Source organism: Coloeus monedula (genome assembly GCF_965178545.1).
Source record: "Coloeus monedula genome assembly, chromosome: 3".
Lineage (NCBI taxonomy): Eukaryota > Metazoa > Chordata > Aves > Passeriformes > Corvidae > Coloeus > Coloeus monedula.
In genome coordinates, this window is record NC_138783.1 from 102,233,208 (window position 1) to 102,249,529 (window position 16,322).

Below are 16,322 nucleotides of genomic sequence, written 5' to 3' on the forward strand. Positions count from 1 at the left end.
GTTTCAAATGCTCATGACAATTTCTTAAGACATTGACATCTTAATGGAAGATTTCCCTTCTGTGAAGCTAAAAAGGAGTAATTTAATACTTTGAGTATCTCAAAAGTGAAGCTGTATCACTAAACTGGATTGAGCTTACAAAACAGTTCTCTTATTTACTGTTTCTCAAGCCAGTGTTTTGCATTTAACGTGCATCAGTTCACTCCTGTTGCCAGTATGAGAAGATGCCCTGGACTGAGAAACGCCACCACCTAATGCTTCTGGAGGCCGTCCATACGGAAGCTGAACCTTCTGATGAGAAAAAAGAGAATTATTCTGAAACATCAGTATTTCTTTGACTCAATAAGTATCTTCTACTTTTCCTGCCAGACTTCTGTTGTCTTTTATTTTAGAGAGTTCACGCTAGAGATGTCATTTATGAACTCTGTTTGCAGAGAAAATGAAAAGCAAAACTCAGACAACTTCAGAAAAATGGTGACAAGCAATAGGAATATTTTACTTACATAAAGCAGAGATCAAAGGAAGCAAATTATTGTGACTTGGGATTTTCTAACCTTACTGCCCCTCATGACACTAGTGGGAAAAATTTGATTAAAAAATTACTATCTCAGCAAGTAGTACAGGTCATTCTCTTCCTGGAAGCATAAGCAGGATCTTCTTCAAGATAATGAAGGGACAAATAATAGTAACAAAAGAGTTGCCCAATATTACTTAAACTACTTTTGAGATAGGCCAAAACCACTGAGCAGCTAGCATCAGCAGTCATCTGACTCTGGGATTGAGCAAGCTAATCTTCTGACACTGAAGCAAGGTTAACATCCAAGGAAGGACAGCTTCCTCCCAGATTTACTAGTAGGATCAGCCCTACCACTAAATTGTGTGGGAATGGACCTCTCAAACCTGAAGCAGCCTTACTATGCCTGAAATTTGGTCAAGAGGCCTGATCTGGTTCTCCACCTCCAATAAATACTCCATGAATCTGAGGGTGGACTCCAGAAGACAGGGCTGGAAGGTACAGAGTTTTCTTCCTCAAGTGGTATCACTAGAAGTTATTTAAAAGGTTTGACATATCATGAAGATAAACTGCCTCTTCCTTGAATTTGTCAAACTCCACACTCAAATTATGAATTACAATTGGTTGTATAACTTAGGTCCTCCCTATACATACCTTAAAATTTCTAAAAAGGGCTTACATTTTACATGTGTAAATAGTTATCTTTCAAGTTCAATAGAACTATTTTAAAGACTACACACTTATTAATTTTGTTTTATAAAATAGTTCTTTTTTAGTCCAAGAATTATGATTTTGGAATAGGAATTATTAGAAAATATCTTAGGAATGTATTTTTAAAATCTGTAAAAAAAAAATGACTCAATCTTTAATATTAAATTCTTCCGATAGTCATTAATTAAAATACCAGTATTTATCTGTAGAAATAACACAGAAATGCTATAGAATACAAATCAGTATAAGTACCCATGAAAATATAAATATTATTTAATAGTATAACTTTAATAAAAAATTTTTCAAAATAAATTTAGTCAATAGTTTCTAGGATGAGCTCAGTCTCCACACAATCATATCTGAACTGAGCTGAGCTTCTGCTATGTTCAAGGCTGTTTTCTGGTAAAGGGCACCATTCATTGTTTGGTTCATACTTTGCACATTCTCTTCCTGCTCATTCTGAAACTTCTTTCTGAATTGCTGGACTCCTTCCTCAGTGTCCAGTAAAGAAGCCAGAGGAGAATTATTGATTTTCTTGCCAGACTCATTCCCCCATGTCAAGCTGTTTTCAGCTTTAGTTTCTTTGAAGAAAAGAGAATTCTTCAAGGTGAGCATTTCCTTTTCCAAAGCCAGTGCTAACTGTTCAGTAAGTACTGCTTTGCTTCCAGATCTCAGGAGTTTTACACTGCAGCTTGGAGGGAGAACTCTAGTAAGGCTGTGAAGGCACTGGAACAAGATGGTCAGATTTCTGTAAAACAAAATGATGATGATGTCAGAAAAAGAACACTCTGTAGTTTGCACCTATCACAGAAATATCCTAGCCAGATAAAAGATCAATGCAAACACAGGAATAAAAGATACAGAAAATACAATCATAGTTAACCCATAAACACGGGGCTCACTGTTAATGTGAAATGGGATCAAAAGTGAATAGTACCAAGAAAATCCCTTTTCAAAAGGAACCAAAAGTCTTGAGACTTTAAATTTTACTGATTGATTTCTTAAACATTTCAGCCTTTCTTCTTACATAAAGGAAATCAACTCCTAATTTAAGGAAAAGACTGAACCTCACTCCTTACACTCTTAAAAGTTACACCTTTTCTTTTTTACTTTTTAGCTTGAACTCTTCAAAAGAACAACATTTGTCAATACTCCAGAAGTACCTTTTATGTTATAAGCCTTATCCAGCTAAGTCATAAATTATGGCAGTATTACTAACTTGATTAACCTGGTTTAGGAAATATTTGTCCAAGAATCTGCATAAGAAAGGACATCAGTGAGACTTCAGATTATTTCCTTTTCATAATCATGGTAGATAGGAAATAAATATAGCAGAAATATGTACAAAATGAGACTACGTTTACATTGCAATATTAAACAAAAAAATGACCTAGCAATAAATTTTAATTTAACATAACTTGGCATTTGTGGTTTGGTTGCTTTTTTGTTTTAATATTCCCTTAAGGATTTTTTTTTTTTAATTAATACACAATGAAGAAAAAAATTACATATTATACTAAGAATAATGTAAGAAAAAAAAATATAAAATTACGATGCAGCAAAATGAAGAGAAGGAATAGATAGTACCAAGCAGGTATTAATGGAGACTAGACTTATTTGTAATTCTGTGTTCTAGCCTGGACAAAATTAAACAATACAGTTCAGGTTCTACCATAATTCTGATCTGAAAACAGCTCTGTTATTGCTGATTGTTATCACATCATCACATTGGCAGCCTATTGGTTACAAATTTGGTTGCTGTTTATGGTACCAGTGAGAAACATCATAAAGTTAAAAAAGGGTGTATGGAAGATGAATATAAGCGATGCTTTTCGAGTGATTTTTACCTGCAAAATATTGTTAGAACGCCTTCAAATGGATTTTTCAGGGTCCAATTAAAAATTGTACCATGGACATTTCCTGCTTTATGACAGAATATGTTGCCCTGGCATTCCTTAAAGGGTGTGCACTCCATTTCTCCCAGTAACCACGAACTGACTGGAGTCAATGTGAAGTCAGAAGACACAATCTGAAAGGAGAATCTGACAGACACTGCAAGGACAGCAAGAATATCTTCCACAGAACCTGCAAGAAAATACAGTAAAAAAAGGTATTTGAACTAAATATTTTGATCACGCTGCATGCATTAAATGAGCTTAGATTTTTGACTCATACTCCCAGTTTTTTTGAGAAGCATTTGCACCTGAATCTTTGGGAATTTTCAACTGAATTCGTATCCCTACTCTGTCAAGCAAAACAGTTGATTAATGGAGCACCACCAATATAATGAAAGCACTTAAGATAAACATCACCTTGCCAAAAGAAGGCTATTAATAGCCTCCTGTGATAGTAAGATGACATGTTGGCTTTAGCAGTGACACAACATTAAAGGAAGAAAAATTAAAATTCATTGCAAACAATAAAAAGGATATTTCATTACCTGAGCAAAAGCCCAGTTCAAAATCAATTCAATCACAAATATTAAAAAAAAAAAAGAAAATAAATTACCTTACCATACATGTAGATGAGGAAGAGCAACAATTATTTTGGTATTATTTAAGAGGTAGTAGTATATCAGAAAAAATCTTATGTATCTAATTACAGTAAGTATCTTATTTATAGAAAAAACATAGGCTTCAGCATTCTGTACTCAAACTTATCTTCAAAATTATCCTTTCCAGATACCCTTCATCACCAATGCTACCAAAACCTTACAGCAACTCATTAAAACATTTTTTCCATTTTGAAAAATATTCCATCTCCTATTTTACTTAGCTTTTAATTCACAAAAGGTCTATGCAGCTTTTGTTCAGAGAGAAATTTAAACAAAAGAATCAAATATATTTATTTATAAATCCAAAGGTTATAAATCCATTTACCTGTACAGTAACTATTATCCCTTAGCATCTTTACTGAGTATCTGCCATTTGAAATATCTTCCAGACTTAACAAAATTTTTCCACAGACTACAGAAATCTTTTTGCTCTGCTGTAAACTATCATTCTGATGGTTTTGCTTCCTGGCATGCAGAAGAACTACACAGCACACACGATGAAATGCCAACAGTGGTGAAAGGCTGGTGACAGCAGTGAGTGTCCTTGCTCCATCCAGCTGAATACTTGAAGATCTCTCAGGAAACTCTTGTCTCAGGTAATTCTTGCTATGCAAGTCCAATTTCATCTTTTTTGGAGGAGGTTCAATTTGACTTGAGGAGATAGCCAATGCTGAGAAGGCTTTGTTCAGCTTAATGATTTTACTTTGACACTTGATAATTGGAGAAATCGAAGAGAAGTCTTGATCCATCACTAAAGATAAACTGACTTCACTCAGTGACCTGTGAAAATCCATACAATATGACTGCACTCCCAGTTCACATTTTTGTCTTCTGACAAATAACCACAACTCTGCAGATGCATACAGACACTTAAGACTAAATTCCAATACCATTCCAGATTAAGTCACAGACTTTGCAAAGAGGCTAAGTCCTTCACATGACTGTTTCATATAAACTCAGGATAAAGATTTTTCAAAATGTGGACTGAATTTTCAAAGAGCTTCTAGGAGTTAGATGCCTCATTTCAACCGAAATAATTTGGATATTTAATTCAGCCAGAAAAAGTTGAAAATTCTACATAACCTATACAGATAGTCTATGACATTTATAAATTATTTTCTAAAGATTTAACTTTCTTTTTAATAAAAAATGTGGCAAATATAAATTCTGCCCTTTTGAGGACTAAAAGCTCTTCTGATGCTGTACATTTATATAGATATTCAAACAAAATTGAATGTAGAGTAAAATAAAAGGTTTAAGACACCATTACATTGAACATGCAGCAATTTCCTGAAATGTATGGAGTACTTCATTCAACACAGGGTTCTTTCAATGAAATCCTAGTATTAATGTTTCAGATCCTCTCTCAATCAATATATTATTCTGTCAATCAATTAAATCTCAAGATGTCACTGACATTTGAAAGTCTTATGAATGTCTCATTTTCTTTACAGAGAAGTATCACCATCTCATAATGCAATCTATGATATCACTGCAATCTCACACTAGTAGGAAGCACAAAAATAATCAATAAAGAATTACAGTGATGGGAATGGAGAGAACACAAGCCTTTTTCCCCACAAACACAGGTTGTTGTACACAGTTCTGAAACGGAGCCCAGAAGACCCAGTTCTGCTGCTGGCCTGCCAGGTAACCTTGGACAAATGGCTTCTCCATAGATCTTTTCTCAACTGTAAAAATGGGGGAGAGGGCTAGATTGCTGCTGGTTGTTAAAATCTGCTGAAGATCTCTGAAGTTATACAGGAATGAAGCGTTTCACTTAAAAAAAAAAAAAAGCAAAGGCATCATCATGAAAGCTAAAAGAACAAACACTAAAGAGGCAAAAAACAATCTTTTGCCTCTGTGGCTCTTAAAAGAAGCTGTCAAGAGGATGAGGTCAACTTTCTTGTAAAGTTACAGCAATCTGGCAGTTGAGAAAGAATATACCCACAGCTCCAGCAGAATGGCCAGAGGGCCTAACAGGTCAGCTCCCTCACAACCACCTGAGTGATTTTCAGTGGCATCAGTAGCCTTTGAGCTCAGCCTAACAGAGTCTCAGCTACGCTGCTTGTGGGAACATGGGTCAGAAGGTAAGTTTATATTACACAATTCATATTATGTTTTATGTAATCCTGTTTTTTCACATTGTGTTTCAAATTAGTTCCCTCTCTGTAAGAGAAAATTACATAAGTCGTATTTACAACTAGGACTGCGTAATTAAAATAAACAGAATAAACAATTAAAAGATGATAATAAGAATAAACAAATTATTTTGACAGTTTAAGTATTGTATGGCTGATTGTTCCACATAATTTACACAATATGCAAGCTTTGCAAATATTTTGATTAGATACTCGACTAGAAGAGTTCAATTCAAAAGCCAAGTATTTACTTAGTTGGCAAGAGAATTTAATATATTTTCTTTTGTGCTTCTTGAAGCAAATCAGGAATGGCAAGTCACTAACAGTAAAGCACCAGGAACTAAGCTAAGGCAGAGTTTTATTTACAACACATACTGATGTCAGCATTGCTATGTCAACATGGACTATAAAGAACCATAACTTTTGTCAAAGAAAACTCTTTTGTAAAGAGTCTCCAGTAATGTTGCAATCATACTCACACAACTGATTTCTGCCTGTACAACATGTTTTTCTACACAGTGCTAGAGAGAGATAAGCAGCAGCAAGAATACTGACAAGGACACATTTCCAACACTTTACATGCAGATGTTCAAAATGAGAAAGTTCAAATTTACTGCAGACCTTAAGCTACATATTCATTTTCTATAAAACTACCAATGAAATTATTAGATAAGTGTATATACTCACAAGTAAAATGATTCAGTTAGTTTTACTCCAACCACCAGGCTGTCACCCACAACACGCTGCCACAATTCCTCTGTAAAGTGCTCTGGGACTTCAGACACCAATGATGTCTCTTTACTAAGAGAATGAGGAGGATTTTCTACGTCATCCCAGAGAGACACGAGGCCTTCCTTACAGAAAAATGTGGTTTTTTAGATAAATTAAGTAGAGATGGTTCTTTTTATACTGCATTACTTCATGTTTTACCACAAGTGACTGCTGGAAGAGCTTTTAAGATACACAAAATGAAACATATCTATCGACTAGCTTATTCTCTACAATAAATAGAACTGAATTTTCTTAAAACAGATGATATCATCATGTAAAGTGTAACTTGTTCTCTCCTTGTAAACATCACGTCGAAATCTTGACCTGTCATACAATTAATTGTCCAAATATATAAGATGGTAGAATGTATCTTATATTATTGCATTTAGTTGCTCAATACTTTGTTGTCCAAACCTGGAAAACTTGAAAGATATCACAACAATAACTGAAAGGGAGATCAAGACCATTTCAATTAAATTAGGAGCCTTCTTTCAAACAACGTATTAAGATAAAAATTTTCCCAACCTCCATCAGCTTCTCAGCCCACAGTTCACTCTGCCCCCATTATAAAATCAATTTTGCTCACATAGTTCTATGACAACTCCTTTTCTGTAACATGTTAGATTACAGACAGGCAAATGTGACAATCAGAACTGTACACTCCCCCGTGTTTGTTGCTAACTCCGTTAGAGGTTACTGCTCCATACCACTCGGTTGTCAGGAGGTATTGTGCACGTCAATTTCAAGTAGAGACAACTAAATTTACTCCTAACTACATATACTGGCAAGTTAAGAAAATGAACCAGATTTAAAAAGCAGACTAATGAGTTTTGATAGTGGCAAGCCCTACAGGTGGAAGTGGTAAGTGGTTGAGGGCAGCACCCTCTACAAATGGCTTGGCAGAATTCAGAAGTGATCTGGCCATCTCCTGCATTTTACCTGTTTTGCATTTGGTAGAACATGGGTTCTTTCTTCAACAAGATCTATTAATGCTCTGCAAGACTCAAGAATAACCCTCTTTTGGAGTCCTAAATGCTGCTGTAGCTCTCGAACAGAAGTCCAACCAGCCTGTAAAAGATAATCATTAGGCTACTGCACATAAGAAAGGACACTGAAGCTATCAAAATACCTTTTGGCTTTCCATTTTTATGCAAGTATCACAAGTAACATTTCTAAAAAATGTTCAAGTCAGGCTACTCTGTTTTTAAAATATGAATCTCAGAATCTTGGTCTTTCAATATTAAGCCTAGAGTTTAAGATAAATATTAAGGTAAACTTTATCAAATTATGTAGATATTCAGATATATTTATATAGATATCTTTTATTATTAATCCTGCTTCACTTTTTCATGGATAGAGGTTTCATTTTGTAATGATTATTGACCAAATAAATATACTGAATAGTTGACAGATTTACAAACAGACACACATGTAGGCTATGTCTCAGTTAAACAAAATACAACAAAAAAATCCCCCAAAAAACCAACCAAAAAAGCCCACAAACCAAACAATAAAGAAAAAAAATCATGCCAGCTTCTCAGGTTTTAAGAAAGCTCCTCAAAAGCTATTATCTGGAAAGCAAGATCCTGAGAAGTCCAATGCTGCCAAGGAGAGAACAAACTCACCCCTGGAATGCAAAACCAAACTTTCCTCTTCCTCATTCCCTTAGAAAATCCCCCCAAACACATAACACACAAAAAAACCACCATTATAAGCCTGAATAAAAAAGCAGTTCTTGTAAGTGAAGTGATGTCCTCTGCTCAAAGGCAAAGGGTACTTAGACCAGCAGCACTCTAATGAAAAGTTCTGTAAAAAAATTGTCACCTATCAAACTGTGAATCTAAGCATCAGATTCCAAGCAATAATCTACTGCCAGACTTGAGTTAGGAGACAAAAAGGAAGAGTTAAGAACAAAGATGAGTCTACAATACCTTCCTAATTTAGGTCATCAGGATACTAAGCCATCATTTACTCCCACTGGGGCCAAGTCATGAATAAACAACTGAGAAGCAGAAAGCAAATGGGGAAGCACAGATGTGGAAGCAGTCAAAATCGCCAAAAATTCACTGTTGTACACTTGCTGACCTATCTGGCTTTTGCAAGCCCTTTTTCCTCATAAGCAACACAAGAAAGAGGCCTGAAATTTACCACATGGCAAACCCAAGACTGAGTTGTGTCCCCCATCAACTCTCTGTCACAAGTGACAGGCACATCCTTCCTGCTATATGCCAAGATGTACTGCACTACAAGCATCGGCAGGAGTTACAAGTTTTGTGCTGTGAGACCCATAAAATAAACCAATAAAATAAACTTCTGAGAACAGAAAATAAACATGAACATAAAAACAAGGCAGTCCAGAGCCAAAGTAATAGAGCTGTGAGTAAAACCAGAATTATAGTCCTTACAAAACTGTCAAGTAATGGGGGGAAGATCAGACCAGTGAACATTAAGACACTTCTCTGTTTCTGCCAAAACAATCAACTAAAACCACGAGAAACCCTGTAACCTCAGCTGTTGCAATGTAACTGCAGTACTCTGCCAAAGGATGTCTTCCTCAGAAGATAACTAAACACATGTTAAAGTGAAAAAATCTTCAAAGGAGAAAAGGCTGGATTCAGGCCCAAAAGAATGTATATACACAGTTCAAAAATGCACAAACTGATCTATTTTTCAATTTCACTACCTGCAAAATGCAATTTATATATATTACTGTGTATAACTTAAATGCAACTTACTTATGCAGTGGACTGTAATTCATTCCTGCCAAAGTTCTCAGGTGGCTAAGAAAACAGCTGTGCAGATGTGAAGCAAGGGTTAAGGCAACAAGGATGAAAAAGGGCTGCATCTGCTATTTCATTTTGCTCTAAAACACAAGATTCCATGGAGACTGTGAAAACTTGATTTGATAGCAAATTTCTAGAATACCTGAATTTTGATGACAAGTATCAAGAGGAACCACTCCAAGACTAAACAACCTTTGGAAATTCCCAAGCTAAGCAGAACCCATGCAGTATTGCTTCAAAACAAGCATCCTTGAAATTCAATTACACATTAGATTATAAAAGCCAGCAAGAGTACTTCACTGTTCAGCAAATATAATACAGAACAATGGGGATTTCAACAAGGAAGCAACTGCAAGGTTAAAAAAAGAAATATCTGCACCTACTTCCAAATGCACCAGCTTGACAATTTCAAAGATTTACAGCATTAAAACACAGTAAATTTCCAATTTGCTTACAATCTTGTGCTAGCACGTAGCTTTGAAAATTAGAGATTAGAAAGATCTAAAAGTATAGAAATAAGTTAGGTCTTATGAAGGATTCTGTGTCTGTAAGAACCAGCACACGATAGATAAAATATCCAGCCAGTAGCTTGTTTCCAGCAGAACCAGTAGAAAGTGCAAACCAGATAATTCATTTGATCCTGACACAGATTCAGAGAGCTGTGCAGCTGGAAGCCACTTGGTGTATTGAAAGAACAAAGTTATGGAACATAGAACATACAGCTGTCAATGGCAGGGTGGACAACCTTCATTACAGTTGTGGAAGAAGCAGCAAATAAGACACAGAAACTGATTTCTGTTTTGTAGAAGAGGAAAGCAATGTAATGAGTAGGGCAAGAATGCAGCAGTAAGGTAAGTTTCAAAATACGACTGCCAGAAAAGAAAAAAACCGCAGAAACAGAGAAAGATGCATTTGGAAGGAAGATTGCACTTGTGAACATTAAAGCCAATAGGGCTCTAACAAGCAAACTGTAAAAATGTAGGATTGGAAGGGACCTCAAGAGGTCCTCAAAATTAATCCAGCTTCTATTTTCTTGTCCTTTCCATGAAGGAAAAAGCCATTTTGTCCACTGTTCTCCAAACAGCTTTTATCTGCACAATATCTCTTTAGGCATTTTGTTATTAGAACTAGCAAAGTCTTTTCTTTTTCAGTCTTTTTCTAATATGTTGTTTATTAACCGGCAAGCTATTGCCAATTAATTTGCTTCATGTTTAAAGGCTGGAAATAAAACTGCCACCATACCCTACTTAGTTTTCACTCATTCTCAGGTGACAGGAACAATTACTTAATATCTCATCTTTAAAGCACCCTTAGCAAACTAACAATAACCTCACATCATTGACTCAGTATAAGATTTACATTCTCTCCTAAAGCTTTTTTTTTAAATAATCTTCCTATTTTGTCAATTATTAGGTATAGCCTAATATACACACTGCAAAAGCACATATTGGTGAGTATGCTGGGTGGGAAGCTCTAGCAAGTTTCCCCCAGTTTGTTTTATAAATGATGCCAGTTAAAAGAAGGATACATTTTAGCTTTATCTACAGTTACTTTTCAAAATTATCCTTATAGAACCACTAGTAACAGGAGCACGAACATCAGAAGGTGGTAAAATAAACACGATCACCAATTTGTGCAAATGCACTCACTGGGAACATGCCACTACATGATCAGAAATTTATATAACGGGGAGCAAAAGAAGTAAACATTCTAATTTTTTTAAGCTGGCATTTAAACATCTATGAGTAAAATGACTGCTAAGAAGCTCCGAAGATAGCTTCAACATTATCTCAAACTTTTAATTAAAATTAAATTAGACCTCTACGATTACCTAAATGCACTTATAACAACAGAGAGAACTGAAACACAGACTACCACTGGTTCAAGAATAAATACTTAACCATGTTGTCCTTTTCCCTGAACCACTTCTTCAATAATAACAGTATCATTTGCCTTACCCTTTAGATAATGTAATGATACAGAACAGTAATTTATAGAAAACATGGAGGCAGAACTGTTGAGTACAAACCTGTAATCTTGTTTCAAGGGCTCGGACAGTAAGCAAACCATTCTCTTGCAATACTTCTGCAGCAGGAACATCATGTTTATAGTTGATACTACTCTGAAAGAAAGAAACAAAACCAAAACCCTGAATGAATTAAAAAGCTGAAGGTAAGGTACAGGCTATTATTACACAGCATTATAAAAATCTGGGGGAAAATACAGCAATCCAGCAGAATCACAGTATGTCTTTTAAAAGAAAAATCCTATTTTCTGAAAGCAAATACAATTTGATAGTACATAATGGAAAGACCCAATTATGAGAAGATAATTAACAAGCACTATGGCCTTAATTAAACTAAGAGTTCTCAGCCAAAAGGTAAGAATTGTGGCAAAACTGTTATGTATGTGAAGCATTTGCAACTGCATTAATTTCCCAACAGAATGTTGATACAATCAAAGAAGCAAAATAAAATCTTCAGATAATTTAAGATTACAGCAGGAAATATTGTATTCAAACTTCAGAGCATTTCACAGCAGACATCCAATTTCATTTTGCATCAATACTTTAATGATTTGTTGAGGTTTTCTTAATTTAGTAAGCACAGACTGAGTAGCTGAGAAAAGGAAAGCTAAACTTACTTCATAGTTGACCTCCCCAAGATCTGTTATTTTGAATGTACTTAACACGTCTGTATTGGAGTCATCCTTAAAAAGCAGTAACAGTTGCTCACTTCCAGAGCCAATAAAATCATCCACCAGAATACATCTCACTTTTGGCCATTTGGAAGCCACCTACAGTAGAAGAGGTTTTAAAATACATTTATTAGAATAAATCTTGTATTTGAGATCTCATTTTGATGAAGTGTGCTCTCCATTAAGAGGGAGCCTGTTCAGTTGTGTGAAATACAGTAATATTTAGAAGTTTCAAGCTCTCACTCTCACTCCATCATTTAGAGCCTATGTAACTCTGGGAAAAATTAGTCATTTCTCTTTAAAGAACACTTTCCATATTACAGGTTGCAGAGAGGATGACAACTTTTCAGTGTATTCAAACAGCTTAAGAGCTGAATGTTGTAACATTTATTTAGAAGCAATAATACTTGAAGATCAGTTAAAGGCCTTATACCTTTGATATTGAGACATATCTTTGTTTCACAGAAGACTTAAATATGATTGAAAGTTAAAGACAATTTTTTATAATAATGCCAACAACTAAATAGTACAAATTTTTGTTTCCTAAGTTATACAAGTCTTCCTGTCAGATTATTACAAAACCCTTGCAGAAACCTTGTCTCTCCTAATTTTAGGAGACAATAGCAAGGACTTTTCTTGTCATTTTCATAAAACGACATTTTCTAGAAACAACTTTTTGTTATTAGGAAATGACACTCAATAAGCTTTGATGTTCCAATGAGAAGCTTATGCTTTGCAATGATATCAGGTTACTTCTAACACAAATCATCTAGGCACACTCACAATTGTTTTACAGCTTCAAGTTCTCCACTATTGCAGTTTGCAATTAGCAACAGAAGCTTTGGTCAGATTCATAAATGTATTACTAAATGAGAGAATCCCAGCTTCATTTCCAGATAAATAAGCAAGCAATGGAAGCAAAACAATGTCATACTTTAGACAGGTTATTTTACCAGCAGCAACAATAATAAACAAACAAACAAGAAATCTAAAGAACTTAAATATGCAGATTTTCAGTTGCAGGACTTTCAATAAGACAATACATACAAAAAATGTATGGGTAAAATGGAGCTGTTTAAAGCCATCAGTACCTGTAAGCTGTCTCTCCTCTGTACAACACAGCTATTTCCAGAGGCAAAATACACAACAAATAGCAAATCATTGCTACTGGTTACAGCTGGTTTTACTGAACATGGCTTTGCATAAGGAAGCTCACAAACACCTTTAGGGACACCATTTTGGAACCAAATAAGCTGGTTCTTGTGGGTTATGGCAACAAGTGATATTCGGAGCTGTTTTTTCCATCTCTCACTCCTGCAGATGTAGACAGAAGATACCACTCTGCTGTAAGCATGAGGCATGAAGCACGTGCCAGCCAGCATTTTTTGTGTTTCAATTGCATATCCAAAGAACTCACTACCCCAGATGGCTCTATCTGAAACAGAAAACCCATCTGCATCTTCAGTCTCTGGCAGGCAAGCAGTTCTTATCCCTAAGACCGCAGTGCCTTCATCTACAATTTCACCTGTCCACACTACAGAAGAAAGCTGAACAGGAGCACTTTGAACCACGCAGGTGTTGGAAGAGATGTAGAACAGCTTGTTGGCCTGTCTCCACAACACGGATGGGCCAGTAAACAACCTGATGTCTTCTTTCAGCTCATAATCCAATTTAAAATAAAAGGACTGCTCAAATTGATTTGAACTGTGAAGCAACAATACAAAGTATTTGACATTGTTCTGTTTTTTCTTCTTCATCAAAATGCAAGGAAGAATAATCCCTGTTCTGGAATCTGTTGTGCAGCTACAACAAATCATTTCAATTTTTGAGTGACTGGCATGCATGCTGAATACTCCAGAAGACTTCTGAACAAACAGCTTAGTGTCTCTGTTGAACGCCATCCTTCTGACACATAAATTCATTGTTTTATCATCTGCTTCCTCTGCATGCTTTGGTTTTGACAGCTGAAATACAAGGACTTCGCCATTGTAGGACAAGAATTGATCTTGCTCACTCAGAAGCATCTTGATTTATCTTTATGTATATTCCTCTACACGAAAACCATATGTGTCCCCATCTCTGTCAGGCTTATTTCTTTGTGGAAATTTTAACCTATCTGGACATTTTCCATCTACAAAAGCAAACAAGAAAAAAAAAAGTTAAATTGTTTTGGGACTAGCTGAATAGATCCTTACGAATAAGAAAAACTATGCGTTGCAAAGCAATAACATAGAAAAATTTGAGAACGACGCCAGTATGTGATTTAATTTCACAGATTAATAATGGTGGTAAGCAATTTTGTACTGAGAGATTTAAGTAACAGAAACATTTCAGAAATGTTTCTTTACCAAAGTATGAATTCTCTGGTTATCAACAGCTGCACGGCATAATACAAATTGATAGAAACCAAACCACACACTCACAATTTGTGAGATTGCATTGAAGGTGTCAACGCCACAAATATGCTGATCACACTGGAAAGTAACGGTGCTTTGAATTCTCAAATTAAAGAACCTTCTCTCGGCCGTAGCGTTTATTAATAACTATAATTCATTTTTTGTTAAAGTTACAAGGCCTCGAAGGAGAAAGTTCTCTGAAGAAGCATCCACTCATTTTGCGGGCAAGTAGGCTACCTCCTTCTCTCCCTCCTCGCCCAGAGAGGGCCCGGGGACCCCGAGGGAACCGCAGCCGTCTCACCAACTTTCACTCAGCTTCCGGGGCCCGCAGCGACGGCCCTCGCCCAGCTCAGGCCGCGCTGCCGCCCTCCCTCCCTGCCCGGGCCCCGCGAACTCCCGCACAGAGACCGGGTACAGAGAAGGGCAGTGACCACGGGCTCCGCGCCGGCGGGGCCGCTCCCGGCTGCTCCGGCGGGGCCGCTCCCGGCTGCTCCAGCGGGGCTGCTCCAGCGGGGCTGCTCCAGCGGGGCCGCTCCAGCGGGGCCGCTCCAGCGGGGCCGCTCCCGGCGGGGCTGCTCCCGACTGCTCCAGAGGGGCCGTGCCGCGGTTCCCGGCCGGGCGGGCCGCTCCGAAGCTCCCGCCGCGGGGAGCACGACGGGAGCGCGGGCGGGGGTGGAGCCACGGCGCGGGGCGGGGCGGGGCGGGGCGGGGCCTGCCCGCCGCCGGCTGCCCTGGGGCCCCGCCCCCCGGCGGAGTCACGCGCCGCTCCATCCCCTTTTCCCGCCGCCCCTCGCGCTGCTGGAGCCGTCTCAGTGCGGGCGGACCCGCTGGATCATGGCTGAGGTGAGTCCCTGCGCCCCTGCCCCCTCAGTGCTACCTTCCTGCCCGCCTGCTGGGCCTTCCCTCACTAGCCGCCGTCCGCAGCCGCCCGGGGTTGGTGGTTTGGCGGGACGGGTGGCCGGGCCCTGCCGTACAGGTGAGGGAATGGGGCTATCTGGGGCCCCGGCCTTTCCTTTCACGGTCCTCCCGTTTCTTTCCTTTCAGCAGCGACAGGATAAGGCGGCGCTGATAAGCGAGACCCGGCGGCGCTTCGAGGCGGAGTACCTGCCAGGTGAGCTGGGAGCGGTGGCTGTGGGCTCTGGGGCTTGTCCACTGTCGCTTTTCCTTTCGGGTCGCCAGGTATCTCACTTTCCCAGCTCTGTGAGCGTATGTGCCCTTTCACAGAATCGACTGGATCGGAAAAGGCCTCCGAGATCATCGAGGCCAGCCTGTGACTGAACGCCTGTCAGCCAGACCATCTCACTGAGTGCCATGTCCAGTCTTTCCTTAAACACCTCCAGGGACGGTGACTCTGCCACCTCCCTGGGCAGCCCATTCAAACATCTAATCAGTCTTTCTGTGAAGAATTTCTTTCTAATGTCCAATCTAAACTTCTGGTACACTTAAGATGTCCAAAGCCGTGGACGGGTACGATGCACAGCAGGTTTCTGTGCTGGCTCTCGGTGCTCTCTGTCTGCTGGGTCGCTCTCTTGGGCTGCGGGGTGTGTTGGGGCAAAGCTCTCAGTCGTTTTCTCTTGCAGCTGTGTTTGGTTAGCTGCAGAGTGGGATCTGGGACACTGCTGTGCTTGGTGTTCTTTGGATATAAAGCATGGCAGGGAAGGGAGGCATTCTGACCTCGCCGAGTTTGTCAAAGGAAGAGTTGTTTTTCTGGAGTAATTTGCACTTGAAATTTATGCAGGCCATAATTAAGATCAT

General features: G+C 38.3%; 2 protein-coding genes across 3 annotated transcripts in view; one reads left to right on the forward strand and one right to left on the reverse strand.

The window, feature by feature from the left end:
- Positions 1-1,552: 1,552 nt before the first annotated feature.
- FANCB (FA complementation group B) lies at positions 1,553-14,195 on the reverse strand (the record flags this gene model as incomplete). Its single annotated transcript, XM_082279501.1, has 8 exons — positions 1,553-1,973; positions 3,073-3,310; positions 4,105-4,559; positions 6,608-6,774; positions 7,631-7,759; positions 11,504-11,596; positions 12,118-12,270; positions 13,263-14,195. The coding sequence occupies 8 exons, from the start codon at positions 14,193-14,195 to the stop codon at positions 1,553-1,555; spliced, it is 2,589 nt and encodes an 862-aa protein (XP_082135627.1).
- A 1,166-nt stretch (positions 14,196-15,361) lies between these two features.
- The window catches only part of MOSPD2 (motile sperm domain containing 2), a 32,743-nt gene continuing 31,782 nt past the window's right edge, over positions 15,362-16,322 (forward strand). The window contains exons 1-2 of one of the 2 annotated variants that reach the window (XM_082277642.1): positions 15,362-15,410; positions 15,612-15,678. In XM_082277642.1, the coding sequence (XP_082133768.1) occupies positions 15,402-15,410; positions 15,612-15,678 (76 nt within the window). In that variant the 5' untranslated portion in view covers positions 15,362-15,401. The remainder of the gene's footprint in view (positions 15,411-15,611; positions 15,679-16,322) is intronic. The other variant, XM_082277643.1, reaches the window with a different exon arrangement.